We start from the raw sequence: 15714 nt of genomic DNA on the forward strand, positions 1-15714 counted from the left end.
TTATACTTAAATAGCATCATTGTCTTTTGATTTGGATACATGCTTTGAATATTACTGAGCAAGATTTATCATACTGTGCAGATTAAATAAATACAGGTACAGGCTGACAACAACAACAAAAGGAACATATATACACTGTATATTTATCCACTACTACTGTTTATCCACTATCAAAACAATTACCTGATCCTTCCAAATCCCTTCTAATATATTCTTCAGAATTATCTTCAAAAGCTTCTTCATCAGCAGCTAGATAACATAACATTGTAAAGATTAAACACTTGGTTAAAACTAATTTGTTTTTAATAGTGCATATTCCTGATAATTTATTCAATCAACCATATGCATGATTTGTGAAGTAATTTTGTATAATCACTAGATGTAAAAATAAACCAGACTTACCGGTACTCACCATTCAAATGAAAGTATAAAAAAGCTAAGAAACAAAAAGTCCAGAACAAATCCTCTCCAGCAGTCAAGTTAGATAAGCAGGGATTAACAATGACAAATGATCAAGCAGAAAACAACACCATAATCACAGAACTATTAAGAAGATAACCACATCTATCCCACTAATGGGAGGACAAGCTACTGTATATAAACAGGAAGCAAACCCTAAACTCACTGCCACTCATAATGTTATCTAGTTGAGCAATAAACAAACAAACAAATATGCTCAGGAAGCATCAAGGACACCACAATTTATTTAATAATGTTTTTCCTTTTTTGAGCTAAACTTCTGGAAGTCATTTGGTTGTACATAAATTTAATTTGGTTGTATAAAAATATTAAAAAATAAATAAATGTACCTCTAAATTCCATATTGGGAACAATAACTTTTTCGCAAATACTTGTCAATGTGTTCTGATCTTCAAACAGGTGCTTGTAATGAGGTCTCTCACAAACGGAAGCTAGGAACTGGATTGCGTTACTTACCAGCTACAAGAGAAAGACATGAACAAACATTATTTGAAAAAGTACAATATTTATTTCAAACACAGTGAAAGAAAGCCAGGCACTTACACTTACCAGATCGTACTTAACTTCTTGACCAGTTGTGACCAATAAATTCCAAATTGCAGTAACAAAACGGGGCAAGTAAGGCTGAAATTCTTCATCATATTTTTGTGCATACAGAGCAGCATTATCACAAATTTGGGATTTCAAAAGTTCTAGAAGTCCAGCCTCTTCTTCATCCTAGCATTGCCATCAACAAAAATAATCATCAATCACGTCCCTCTTAACTTATTTTATTCACATTTCAATGTGCCTTACCACTTAAAGGATCCACATAAATTTTGCTACCAATTAACATATAGTCATAATACTATTTTTACTATTGAGTATAAATATCATTTCAGAGAAACGTAAGACAATGTTTATCACGTTACTTACATCTGTTTGTAGGAGTTTATTATCCAATGTTAAAAGGTTATGGAAGTTCATCATCCATGTTTCCATGTTATCTTCAAAAAATTCAGGAAGGTCCTACAGAGTTCAGATACAATTTGTTATTTTTAATCATTTTTATGATAAATAATTTATGGCAGGACCTGCTCAAAGAAAAACTTTCAAAAGAGCTATAAAAATCAAACTTATGAAATCCAAAGCATATATTTTAATACTTAGTATTTTTATCTTTTCATTTCTTGATTAGTATAACTGACCAACTTTTTTGAATCAATGAACATATGAAAACGTATCATTAGAACTTTAGGAAAATGTCTGTGACGATGGGGAGGATGCTTTTACAAGCATTGTAGAAATAAATTCAAAATTGCAGGAACAAAATGGGGCAAGTAAGGCTGTGATTTACCAGAAAGTGAAAGAAAGGAGCTGCATTCTGGTATCCTATCTAATCATTCAGGACACTTATTAACTTAACAGATATAAACACAGTGGTACCTTGGTATTTATCGTTAATAGTTCTGAGAGGCAAGTATGAAAAGAACACTAAAAATGACAAGTATGAAACAAACCATGTGACTTAACACAAAATCCTTGTTTCAGCCGGAAAGGAAAGAAAGTCACGGGGCAGCTGACAATGACAACTTAGAGGTTGTGCATCAAGTAACTAACAAACAAACAACAAGCTTTGGGACAAAGTTTTGGGTCAAAATGCGTAGTTTTGCATAGGAATTCACAAGTTTTAAAGCAGTTGAGTACCAAGGTATAACTGTACAACACTAACTATTGTTTTTTTTATACTATAGGTTTTTTTAATATGATTTGGTGAAATTCAAGGTTTCTCAGAAATACAAATGGAATGGTTGTGCATTCTTTTCTTCCATTATTATCAGTTCCAGTACAGTATGAATCAGAAATGTACTTTAACAAATCATTTTTGTTCAAAAGTCACCCCTCCTCCCCAATTTAAGGGCAATGAGCATGAAATTATGCAAACTCAGAAAGTAGTGGCCTTTGTCTTGACTTCATTATAGATGAATATATGAATAGTTCATCTACTATTTCTAAATTTGATACCCTGACTGTTAACATCCATTATAATTCTTCTCTTTGCTCCTCTGACACAAATTCTGATCAGGCTTGTTCTTACTAAAATGAAACAGTCTGCAAACTAAATGTAAAAAGGCAATCTTATTATATTAAAATGTGATATGAACACTATTTTTCATCTGAATAAGAAAGACTTTGTTCATGTAATTTATATAGCCAGCATTCATATTTATTCAGGTTGTTTTAAAACATTTCATTATCTCAAAAACCAGTGAAGACTTTTTAAAATTAGCATCACCCAAATATTTCATCAACTGTAGCTGCTTGAATTCTATGCCAAGTTGTATGGACCACTATTATTAACGAGAAAATATAAAGGTGGCTTACTTGAAAATTTAAACTGTAGAACAACTTAGCAATAAGAATCAGAGAGGAGAACAGAACTTTCAAAGCACTGGCATCGTTTGCATGAGTACTGCAAAGTTCAATGGTGGCCTAGAAAAGGAAATATAAATAATAACTTTAAACAACATTTTTGCTTCCTTTCTATTAAAATGCAAAATAAGATATTTAAAAAATAAGCAAAGCAATTACAGGCACTGCCGTCAAAAGTCTGAATATTAACAGGGCTACTTTTAAAAAAAGTAATGATTTCATAGTACTTTTTCTTATCTTAATTTTCCTAGGAATTTAACCTTCAAAGTAGTAATGCGGAAATGACAACCTCATGGTACTCAATGACTGTTTAAAGTGTGTTCAGAAGATGAAAGTGTTTTTGCGGAGATTCACATGTCAAAACAAAACTGTACCTTAAAGAGATTGGTCAGGGGTAGCGCAAATGCATCAAGGACAAGTTTAATTTCTGTCCACAGTTCGTTTGATTTAAACTCATGACGGTACCTAACGAAGAAAGGAAAATTCAAGTAATTTTCAAAAGAAGTTGGTAGACAATCAAAACCTAATTACTGCACAAGAGAGCAATTTTATTTGCAAACATAAATAGGAGAGCCAGAGCCCTGTCCCATACCTTTTGAATAGAGAGTGTGCGGTACGAAGAACTCCATTAATAACATGGAAGTCACCACTCTGAAAGCGATTTACCATTTCTGTTAGCAGGTCAGGCCATTTCTGAGGAAAGTCTTCTCTACCGATTATGCTAATAGCATCACTTAACTACAAAAAGAGAATAAATAAAGATATCTGAAAAGGGGTAAATAGCTGCTTTAATTAAATGGAGTGCAGAATCTTTTTAGAATAAGGAACATGTGTCTGACTACCTCACTTTTTCTTCAAAAATATTAAAACTGTTATTCTAATATAATCAGCATCTTTTTTTCTCAATGGCTTGCTAGATCTAAGCCATAGAATATGACACTTATTGATGTAGGCTTTGTATTAGTCATTATCAACTATCCATAGAATGCTTCAAAACAGGTTAGATGAGCCAATGTTATCACAATTTTTAAACACAGCAGATTAACACTACTAATTTTTACATTTGACTTAAATACATTTAATTCATATACAACTGCTCTTAAATATTCTTGGTCTTTACATATTTGAGCTAGATGTCCTTTGATACCTCTAGTATTCCTTAAAATCTTTATGTAACAGTCAATCTCCCTGCAAAACAATACATAGAACTGCACTTTTAGTTGCCTTACCTGTTTCTGAATTTGTTCTGGGCTGCTGAGCATTAGGTGTACGATGTTGGCTTTAATTGCTATCCGATCAGTTTCACATATTTTGTCTGGTTCATCTTCAATCTACAAACAAAGTATTGATTAATTTAAGGCCATGCCTTTTCTAGACACTGCTTGTTTGATTCATAAGGAGGATAAATAGGAAACAAATTAATACCCCAATTAATTAATCATGTCAGGATATATATAATTTTGAATTAATGTTAGTTGTTGCAAGTTATAAAATTAGAGTTAAATCCTAATTATATAATACAGTGATCCCTCGATTAGCACGGTCTCGATTAGTGCGAAACGCTGCAACGCGGTTTTTCAAAAAATATTAATTAAAAAATACTCCACGGTTTTTTTGCTATACCACGGTTTTTCCCACCCGATGACGTCATACGTCATCACCAAGAGTCACTTCTCTGTCTCTTTCTTTCCTGTCACTATGCTTCAATCATTTTCTCATTTCTCTTTTTTCTCCCCTTTTTTCTATCATTTCTCTCTCTCTTTCTTCCTCTCTCACACTCTCTTCCTCCCTTCTCTCTCCCCCCCTCCACTTGCCCACGAGAAGAAAAAAAGCAACCTCTGCCGGGCAGCTCCCCTTGTGCCCCCGCTTTGTGCCTGCCTCTTTTGGGGATTTTTTTTTCTTTTCTTTTTTGCGCTGGCGGCGGGAGCTGTTGGGGAGGGCTCTGCCGGGAAGGCCTCTCAGCTGCAGAGCCGAATGGGGGCGGAGGCAACAGCGGAGCCCAGCGCTGGGGTCATGCGAGGCTGTTCATCCAGGGGGGCGTGGACTGGCAAGTCGCCCTCCTTTCTCTCTCTTTCTCAAGATCGCTTGCCGCTTGCCTATTGCAGCGAAGGAGGCGAAGCAAGGCTCCAAGCTGCAAAGCGGCAAGCGATCTTGGGGTTTCCCCTTTGCCTGGGCGGCGGGAAAACCAAGGGAAGGTTCCTTCAGCCGCCCAACACCTGATCCGCTCCGCAGCGCGGCAGCAGCGAGGAGCCGAAGATGGGGTTTCCCCTTTGCCTTTACCCCATCTTCGGCTCCTCGCTGCTTCCGCGCTGCGGAGCAGATCAGCTGTTGGGCGGCTGAAGGAACCTTCCCTTGGTCTTCCCCGCCGCCCACACGCAAACTCCACCATCTGCGCATGTGCGGCCATGAAAAAAATGGCGCACATGCGCAGATGGTGGTTTTTACTTCCGCATCCAGTATAACGCGGAAATCGGTTAGCGCGGGAGGTCTTGGAACGTAACCCCCGCGCTAACCGAGAGATCACTGTACCCTCCAAATCAAAGTTGCAAATCTGTGGTCCACATTCCTTATCTACTGGCAGCTTCTCTACTTTTTTGAAAACTTAAAATTATAAGAGTGAAAGTATTAGTCCTTTCTAATAGTTTTGCTCTAATTAGTTTTCTCCTTTCTAAAGTGGGAAAAGAGCTAGACCAGGGATGTCAAACTCATGTTGTTGTGGCGGTGTCACATGACATATTGAGAGTTTTTCACCCTCTCCTAAATTGGGTGTGGACATGGCCAGTGTGTGATGCATCCAGCCCATGGGCCGGGAGTTTTAAAGCCCTAGGCTAGACAATTTTTTTTTGCCACTTATGGTTGTGCTTCCTGCTAAGTGAAGGGTTCTGCATTAGCCATGGGACCTGAGAACTGAAGCAAATTTTGAATGCATGATCATATAATCAATGTGCATAAGAGAGATATTTATGTATTGTTCTCAGATGCAGGTATAAAACTGATTCTACTATCAACAGTGTGCAAAACAAAACCTACTGGATTTCCTATAAGTCCTTTACAGAATCCTAACAATCAATATGGGATATAATAAACATGTATGTTTAACATATTAATATGTAATATATAATAACATTTTATTAGTTAAAAAATACGTACAATTCTCCAGTTTCTTTTAATATAATTCTTGAATGTGACAGAAGCACAAACTTTTATAACATTATCTTGTGATTTTTCCAATAATGTTAAGAGCAGCAGTGGATAATTCTGACTCCCTTCAACAGATTCAAGGAATTTTTCCGCTGTTAAGAAAAATATAAATATAGTGTAATTCTGGGTAAGGATAACAAATTGAAATCAGTACTGTATTTCATATTGACTGTACAGTTATCATCTTGCTAGTATTAAATGTTTCCAAATGTACAGTAGGTGTGAAGCACAGATCAAGATAGTGTTCTTAGATATTATTCTCCAAACATTATATTTTGAAAAGACATATCTTATGCCCTACTTTCTTATAGTGCTCAAAATCACTGAATACGAATAAAATAAGATTAACTACCATCAATTCAATTCAATTCAATTTATTGGATTTATATGCCGCCCCTCTCCGAAAACTCGGGGCGGCGAACAACAGTCATGAACAATATACATGAACAATATACAGTAAAAAATCCAATACTAAAAACTAACTTAAAACCCCTAAATGTATAAAACCAACATACGTACAAACATACCATACATACAGTTATATCGGCCTAGGGGGGGGGGGAAGAAGTCTTAATTCCCCCATGCCTGGCGGCAGAGGTGGGTTTTGAGTAGCTTACGAAAGGCAAGGAGGGTAGGGGCAGTTCTAATCTCTGGGGGGAGTTGGTTCCAGAGGGCCGGGGCCGCCACAGAGAAGGCTCTTCTCCTGGCATTGTTTCGTTGACGGGACCCGGAGAAGACCCACTCTGTGGGACAGTTAAAAATCACTGTTTTTTAATTGTATGCCAAAGTTCACAGAAGTGTCGTCATATGTAAATAAGCTATATGCCTTTGAAGAAATTATATCTATATAATAGTTTAAAATATCTGAATAAAATTATGAGTAAGAAACAAAAGTAATACAGATTGTGAGTTTTATTATAGGGAATGTACTGAAGCAGAGAACAGCGCCTTTCTGAACTCAATAAACTCAATTTTACAAGAAGGAATGTGAGAATTCTACTACTCAGCTAATATTGTGCTCTAAACCAGCGTTTCCCAACCGGTGTGCCGCGGCACACTAGTGTGCCGCGAGACACGGGCAGGTGTGCCGCAAAGCTTCTAGGGAAGCTCCAGCTGGGCGGGGCGCTGCCGGCGCAAACCTGCTGGGCCCCAAAGAAGGAAGGCAGGAAAAAGGAGAGCTTAATTCTTCCGTTCCGCGTAAGGAGCTGGGCGTTGGAGTTTGGGGTGGGGAGCAATGAAAGTGCGGAGGCCGGCTCCGCGGCTGCCCCCACCCCCCAGTGCCTCCGCTCCCCTCGCGCCCCTGGCTTCTCACTGCTGACGCCCGCCCGATCTGCCCCTTTCTCCAGCTCCTCCCGCAGTGGTGGCTGCAACGGCGGCGAGCGCTCGGAGAAAACCTTCTCACAGCGGAGGTCGGAGAAGGTTCTTTGGAACATCGGGGGTGCGTGCGTGCGCACGCCCTATCCCCCAGCCAGCCTACCCGGAAAAAGCTTTGCCGGCCTCCGCAGAGAAGAAAGGAAGAGAGAGAACAAGAGAGATAAAGAAAGGAAGAGAGAGAAAGAGATAGCAAGAGAGACAGAATGAGAGAGAGAGAGAGGAGAAAGAAAGAGACAGCAAGAGGGGGGAAGGAGGGAGAGAGAAAGAGCAAAAGACAGGAAGGAAGGAAGAGAGAAAGAAAGAGATAGCAAGAGAGACAGAATGAGAGAGAGATAGAAAGAGAAAGAAAGAGAGACAGCAAGAGGGGGAAAGGAGGGAGAGAGAAAGAGAGCAAAGAGAGAGGAAGGAAGGGAGAAAGAATGAGAGAGAGAAAGAGACAGCAAGAGAGACAGAATGAGAGAGAGAAGAGAAAGAAAGAAAGAGACAGCAAGAGGGGGGAAGGAGGGAGAGAGAAAGAGAGCAAAGAGAGAGGAAGGAAGGGAGAAAGAATGAGATAGCAAGAGAGACAGAATGAGAGAGAGAGAAAGAAAGAAAGAAAGAGACAGCAAGAGGGGGGAAGGAGGGAGAAAGAGCAAAAGACAGGAAGGAAGGAAGAGAGAAAGAAAGAGATAGCAAGAGAGACAGAATGAGAGAGAGAGAGAGAAAGAGAAAGAAAGAGAGACAGCAAGAGGGGGGAAAGGAGGGAGAGAGAAAGAGAGCAAAGAGAGAGGAAGGAAGGGAGAAAGAATGAGAGAGAGAAAGAGACAGCAAGAGAGACAGAATGAGAGAGAGAGAAAGAGAAAGAAAGAGAGACAGCAAGAGGGGGGAAGGAGGGAGAGAGAAAGACCAAAAGAGAGAGGAAGGAAGAGAGAAAGAAAGGGATGGAGAGAGAAAGAGGAAGGGAGGGAAAGAGGGAGGGAGAGAGAAATAGAGCGAAAGGGAGGAAGAGAGATTTTTTTGTCCAAACATTTTTGCGGGCCCCCCCCGCTCAATGTTCCACAGGATTTTGAAAATGTGAATAATGCGCCGCGGCTCAATAAAGGTTGGGAAACACTGCTCTAAACTATCCCAGGCTGCCATTTAATGTCTCAAGTTTTTTATTTACATTCTTAATGTTTAAATGGTTTACCAGGGCGCCTTATGGCAGGATCAGGATCTAGTGTCTTCTTTAAGTATTCTGTTAAAGTCTGCAAATTGGCATCACTCAGCTCCATAACCAAACCTAAAAGTTAACAAAATAGTTTTCAGTAATTGTTAATGCTGTATACTGTATTAAGAAAAATAAAGACCAACCTTATTCTCAACAAAACAAACACTACAACATGTATTATATAAAATATATCATTTTGGCAACAGAGCAAACATTGATTGAAATTCATATCAGTCTTCTTTTTGCTCTCAATTAGTATAATCCCATTGTTAAACTGAAAAATATCCTGTCAGTAAAAACACACATACACACAATTCATTGTATGGTTTCCTAGCCAATAGTAAACACAACCTATAATTATAAATAAAAAAACATATACAAAAATAGTACAATAGATTTCTTCACATATAAATTATAATTTTCATGATCTGATATCATGTGGATTAAGATTTCAATAATATCCAATATTATAGACGAGAGTTCAGGTTCCTGATGCTGTAGTTACCCCATCGTCTATTCATTGTGCCTCATATGTGCTTGGAAAATGCCCCTAATTCTCTGGAAGAAAAATGAAAAGTGCATATTGTGGTGAAATTAAAGGTGCATAAGCAAAAGCCTTGCTTAACCGAATTCAATCTTGTCTATATGGGGTTGGAAAGTATCTCAAAACAATACCAGATATAATAAATTCTGCATTCTTCCTACATCCTTTTCAATGTTTCTTCCAAGACAATAACACAATTTAGTAAGTCTAGTAGATAATGATGCACTTTGTTTTGAAACTGATGTAAAATACAGTAGCGAAAAACTCTTAACATGCTTTCAAGATTCTATCATTATATCCTATAATAAAGGTATACCTGAAATTCCTGCTGTTCCTATTTCCTGACTTTGCTTATGTTGAAGGACTGAGATGCATCATGACCTTTAAACACACACATTGGTTGTTTTTTCAGTTCAAGCGGTTTCAATTTTTCCATGATTTTAATGGTACACAAAACTACACTGAATCACACTTAAGCTGTATTTTAAAAAAACATGTTCTAGTTCCTATCTGTTTATTTTTTATTGCGTTAGGTTATCTATTTCTGACTATAATGAAAGGTTGGAAGGAAGCATTTGGGCTATCCTTCCCAGACCTCCAGACAAAAATAACAACAACAAGAAGAAGTTGGAAGGTACCTTAAAGCAGGGGTCCCCAACCACCGGGCCGCGGACCAGTACCGGGCCGCGGAGCATGTTGCACCGGTCCGTGGAGTCAGCAGCTGCCGGCCGTCATGCCGCCACCCCCTCCCTCCAGCGCTTCGCCTCCCGCCGGGCAAGAGGCCTTGGGAGGCAGGTTCTGCCGGCCACAGGACGATGGATGGGACAGAGGGGCGGGAAGGACCGAGAGGCTCAAGCCTCTTTTGGCTTCTGCCGCGGGCCGCTTTTGCATTTTTGGCTGGGGGGAGGCAGGAGGGCCAGCCTGACCCCCTCTCTCCAGCGCTTAGCTCCCGCTGGGCAAGAGGGCTTGGGAGGCAGGTTCTGCCGGCCACAGGACGATGGCGGGAAAGAGGGGCGGGGAGGACCAGCACCCCCATGCTTAATCCCGCCCCCAACCACGCCCCTTTCCACACCCACTGGGCCATAGAAAAATTGTCTTGCTGAAACTGGTCCCTGGTGGAAAAAACGTTGGGGACCACTGCCTTAAAGGTCTTCTACTCCAACCCCCTGCTTAGGCAGAAAATCAATGTCTCTCTAGAATCTGCTTGAACATGGAAGAAAAATCTATAATCTTTCCTGTTATTGTATTTTTTGGAGTATAATATGCACCTTCCCACTCCAAAAAAAGAGGGTGGAAATATCAATTGCATCTTACACACCGAATACAGCCATTTCGCTGTCCTGAAGCCCTGCCCATGCATCCAATTTTTGCAAAAACGGGGGCATTTTTGCCATCCCCCAGCAACCAGGAGCTCTCCTGGTTGCTGGGGGATGGCAAAAATGCCCCCGTTTTTGCAAAAATTGGAATTTTTTTTGCCCTGGGGTTTTTTTTTGTTTTTTTTGTTTTGCAAAAATGGGGTAGGCAAAAGTCTGGGAAGCCTGCAGAGAGCTCCTGGGGTTAGGGGGAAGACAAAACGCCCCCGTTCTTGTGGAAAAAAATGGGCAAAAATGGTCCTCCAGCATCCAGGAATTTTCTGCAGGCTTCCCAGCCCTTTTTTGCGAAAAAATGAGAGAGAAACAGTCTGTTTTTCGCCTTCTAATTACCCCATCTAGCATGACTGGAGGAAGAATTCTGGAAGTTGAAGTCCACTAGTCTTAAAGCTGTCAAGTTTAAAGACCCCGTGGTTAGGGATTAGGGGTGCAAGGGTCTTCAAACTTGCAAGTTTAAGACTTGTGGACTTCAACTCCCATTCTTGAGCTAGCATGACTGGAGGAGGAATTCTGGGAGTTGATGTCCACAAGTCCTAAAGCTGTCAAGTTTGATGTTTGTAAAAAGTGTACCTGGTTGTAAAAAGTATTCTGCTACACTGGTATTTTATTAAATAATATATTACTACACCATTTGGTTCAGAATATCTTTTTCCTTTTTTTTTCACCTCTGAAATCTAGGTGTGTCTTATACTCCGGTGCATCTTATACTCTGAAAAATATGGTAATTGCTCTGTGAAGAAGCTGATATCTGCATATTGTAATTTAGATCTATTATTTAGGTCTACAACAATACAAAACAGGACATGATTTTCAATGTGGCATCTTTTACACTGCTCAAAAAAAAAGGGAACACTTAAACAACAGAATATAACTCCAAATAAATCAAACCTCTGTGAAATCAAACTGTCTACTTAGGAAGCAACACTGATTGACAATCAATTTCTTATGCTGTTGTGCACATTCAACTTTGTACAGAACAAAGTATTCAATAAGAATATTTCATTCATTCAGATCTAGGATGTGTTGAGTGTTCCCTTTTTTGAGAAGTATACATATATGAAGAGCGCTATGGCATCTTTACAGGTGTCTTTTTTCAAAGCTAAAGATACTTAGTTCCTTCTGAACATTTTCAACCCTCTAAAGATTTATGTTGATCTTCTTGTAACCTATTTTCAGTTTCTTTTTTGACAGAACTGTTTATAGGACTTTAAGTGAGGTTTGAGGAATCAGGAATAAAGTAGTTACTTCTCATGATTTAAAAAATATATGTTGATGCAGTACAAAATTATCCTTGCCTTTCTTTGCAGCTTTTATTCTACTGGCTCATATTCAATTTGTAACCAACTATTACTGTACCTGTTGTATTTATTGTAAAATTAAGCTATTTCTCAAACCTACTAATATTATTTTGTATTTTTATTTCTTCTTGTTTAACTACACAAATTTGGGCATCTGTAAATTGGTTAAATATTTCTTCCATCTCTGCATTTAACTTTTTAAAATGGTCAGAAGATTATAGGATCCAGGAGAGATTCTTGTGCCATTCCACTTAATACATCTTCCCGATTTGATCATAGACCATCAATAAGAATTCTTGGCCTAGTTCAAGTGATCTATTTACTTAAATGTCATGTCACCCAATTTATACTTCTCATTGCTAATTAAACTTGTCATGGAATACACATTTATTCCTTGTATTCCATGATTCCAGGAAATGCTGTTGACGTATCTTAACTTCACTGAATGCTTTTGATACACAGAGATCCAGCATAGAATGTCTGTTGAGGCAGAGATCATGATTTTTAGAAATGCTTTTCAAGTACACCATGGTTTCTCAGCTCTTCCATGGAACGAATGTTGAAGATCCACGCCCCCGTTTCCCACAACTCTTCCTTTATATTGCCTGGAAGTGACATCACACCTCAAAGAGCTAAGGCTATGAATTAATACCTTTTACTCTGGAGCTCCTCTCGCCTTCTAGTCATTCTTCTATAGCATGGGTTGGTCCAACCATTTTCCCCTAATGTCTTCCCCACTGTCTGGCAGAGACCAATCTCCCATTGTCACATCAGCCCCCCTCTTTAAATGAATTGGTGCTCTTTGGGGAAGTGGGTTGAACTATAGAGAAATTACAGTTAGCTTTCAAAAACAGTTAATAGGCCTATCACTAATAATGGGTTAAAATAGGGAGATATTTTATGCATAAGCTTTAAATTGATTTATATATTCCTCCTTCATAAAAAGAACAAGAATGGTGTGCCTAATAATGAGAAAAGGTCTGATTAATAGTAACAGCATGGCATATGCCATATAAAGATTGTTTTTAAAAATTAATGTTAAAATAATACATTAAAATGCAGTGATTAGAGAATAGAGATATTAAATAGCTATCAACCAAGCATTCAAGGTATTGCCAAGTTATACCTGAGGAAGTCATATACTTTTTTTTTAAAAAAACTTGGGGGAAAGATCAAAAGCAACATGAGAAAATATTATTTTACTGAAAGAGTAGTAGATCCTTGGAACAAACTTCCAGCAGACGTGGTTGGTAAATCCACAGTAACTGAATTTAAACATGCCTGGGATAAACATATATCCATCCTAAAATAAAATACAGAAAATAGTATAAGGGCAGATTAGATGGACCATGAGGTCTTTTTCTGCCATCAATCTTCTATGTTTCTAAACGTTGGCAAAGGAGCTTTAATCCTCCATATTAGCACCAAACAAAATAGCTTCTGCCCAGTGCAGGGTATTTCTTTTCTTCAATGACTACCAACAGGATTTTGCTGGGGGGTTTTACCCGAGAAGGAACCAACAGAGCATCTTTCCTTTTTGGGAGGTGGGGGAAAAAGGATAAGGCTGGCATCCTTCTACGTTGGTGCCTCAGGAAATGAAAAAACACACACACCAGATTTCGCCTATAACGGGACGAGGAATATCTCCGCCCTTGAAAGTGGGGTGAGGAAAGGCTCGACGATAAAAGGGGGGGGGGGCAATGGAGAGAGACAGACAGTGATCGTGGTGCTCGGTTCACGCTATCTCGTTTTCCCGAGCGAGTGACAGGCGAGGCTAGCCAATCAACAGGCTGTTTCTGCCGCGGGCGAGGCTGAGGAGCCAACCACGGCATGCGCAGGCCAAAGGAGGCAGGCCCAAGAGAGACGCCGCAGGTTCAGAGGCACCTCCCTCTGCTGGGCCGTGGGCCCGCAAATCGCCACCTTCTCCCTAATACTCCTAGGTTTGCCTCGGCCGCCCCTCCTCTCTCGCGCGGCTTTCTCTTCCGGAGCCTGAGAGGCCCAGTCGCACGCCAACGGACGGCGGATCGCGCTCAACGGCTTGAGCCTTACCTGACGGGTCGCCTGACAGCGCGATCGAGCAAGCAATTCCTCCTAGGGCTCAGCTTCACATTCAAACCTCGATGAGGCGGCGCGGCGACGACGTGATGACGGCATCAACGCGAGAGGCGGAGCCTGTTTCCCCCCCGCCCTCCCATCGCTGCCAATCCACAAGCAACGCTTCCAAACCGGCAGCCAATCACGAGCGGGATACATCCAGATGACCAAGAGCCCTTCAGTGCAGGAACGTCCCAGGTGGTTTTTGCGGAGTGACGAAAACTGGGAAGAATCTTCCGTGGTCCCCGAAGGGACGGAGAAAACGCGCGTTTCCTCTCCCGCCCGACGAGCCTTCAGGGTCCTCTGAAGGGATGGGTGTGGGCTACACGCCGGTCTTTAAATAAGCAACCGCAGTTTAGCTTGACTTTTTAGGAACTCAGTCCCGTAACAAGGTTATGGCTTGTTAAGACCACGGGGAACGATGGATAAACAGGGCACGCTAACACAGCCTGGTGTAGAAAAAGTCTTGGTTCTCCTCACACCCCAGAGAAATACAGATAGTCCTCGACTTACAATAATTAAGCTAGTGACTGAGGACCATTTTTTTATACTTATGAACATTGCAGCATTCCCCATTGGCAGATCACTGGGGAACAGCCATTTCGTTGTCTTAAATCTGTGACTTGTTTTCAACTAACTTTTGGCCTCGGGACCCAAAAATAACCACAGGTTTTGTCTATCACGTCAACTTTTTCAGCTACCCTCAAAAGTCGTACAAAGGTACAAATTTAAGGGGCATATATAAGTGCATTAGTGCAGTGTTTCCCAACCTTGGCAATATGAAGATATTTGGACTTCAACTCCCAGAATTCCCCAGCTAGCGAATGCTGCCTGGGGAATTCTGGGAGTTGAAGTCCAGATAACTTTTAAGTTGCCAAGGTTGGGAAACACTGCATTAGTGTGCCTTCCATCCCGTCCTATTGTCTCTCCTATATCTTCTCTTCTATTCCCATATCTTTTCTTCTATTCTCTCATTGATATATTTTATTCCTATATTTTCTCTTCTATTCTTTCTTCAAATCTTGGTGGAATTCTCACTTGACGGTCCAACAATAGTCAGTCATCATATGTAAATCCCATGTACTTTGATACTGTACCTCCATGACCTTCAAATCTTGGTGGAATTCTCACTTGACGCTCCAACAATAGTCAGCCATCATATGTAAATCCCATGTACTTTGATACTGTACCTCCATGACCTTCAAATCTTGGTGGAATTCTCACTTGACGCTCCAACAATAGTCAGCCATCATATGTAAATCCCATGTACTTTGATACTGTACCTCCATGACCTTCAAATCTTGGTGGAATTGCTCACCCTGCTCATCACTGACTGCACCAAGATTTTCCGGGAAGTTGGCAAGGTGGCTATGTAAAAAATGCAATTTGATGCTCATGTTGCCTAATTAACTATGGTATATATATAAGGTGTAGAGAAAAATCTTGACGTGGTAGAAGAAAACTATCTACAGTTTTGAAACCAGTATGCCTAATTAACTATAAAAAGCTAAAAAATCAAACTCAACAGAAATTGTGTTACAAATGACAAATGGGATTATGGGATCTTATTTTGTGACTTCCTGATGAACAAAGTCAATAGGTAAGCCAGGTTCACTTAACAATTATGAGACTGATTTAACTGCAATGATTCACTTAACAGCATCAAGAAAAATTGTAAAATAAGGCAACATGCCTCATAAAAAAGGTCTCATTTAGCAACATAAATGTTGGGCTCAGTTGTGATTGTAAGTG

At 40.0% G+C, this 15714-nt stretch overlaps 1 protein-coding gene across 2 annotated transcripts in view; it reads right to left on the reverse strand.

Annotated features, from left to right (window-relative positions):
• CSE1L (chromosome segregation 1 like) overlaps positions 1 to 14005 on the reverse strand; it is a 31468-nt gene extending 17463 nt beyond the window's left edge. Inside the window, exons 1-11 of one of the 2 annotated variants that reach the window (XM_070744654.1) lie at positions 13918 to 14005; positions 8636 to 8728; positions 6043 to 6185; positions 4122 to 4223; positions 3485 to 3630; positions 3267 to 3357; positions 2845 to 2952; positions 1396 to 1488; positions 1030 to 1197; positions 810 to 939; positions 184 to 249 (exon numbers count right to left, since the gene is read on the reverse strand). In XM_070744654.1, the coding sequence (XP_070600755.1) occupies positions 184 to 249; positions 810 to 939; positions 1030 to 1197; positions 1396 to 1488; positions 2845 to 2952; positions 3267 to 3357; positions 3485 to 3630; positions 4122 to 4223; positions 6043 to 6185; positions 8636 to 8720 (1132 nt within the window). In that variant the 5' untranslated portion in view covers positions 8721 to 8728; positions 13918 to 14005. Of the gene's footprint in view, positions 1 to 183; positions 250 to 809; positions 940 to 1029; positions 1198 to 1395; positions 1489 to 2844; positions 2953 to 3266; positions 3358 to 3484; positions 3631 to 4121; positions 4224 to 6042; positions 6186 to 8635; positions 8729 to 12520; positions 12689 to 13917 lie in introns of those variants that run through there. The other variant, XM_070744655.1, reaches the window with a different exon arrangement.
• Positions 14006 to 15714: the final 1709 nt, after the last annotated feature.

This window comes from Erythrolamprus reginae, chromosome 3 (assembly GCF_031021105.1).
Source record: "Erythrolamprus reginae isolate rEryReg1 chromosome 3, rEryReg1.hap1, whole genome shotgun sequence".
In the NCBI taxonomy this organism is placed as follows: domain Eukaryota; kingdom Metazoa; phylum Chordata; class Lepidosauria; order Squamata; family Dipsadidae; genus Erythrolamprus; species Erythrolamprus reginae.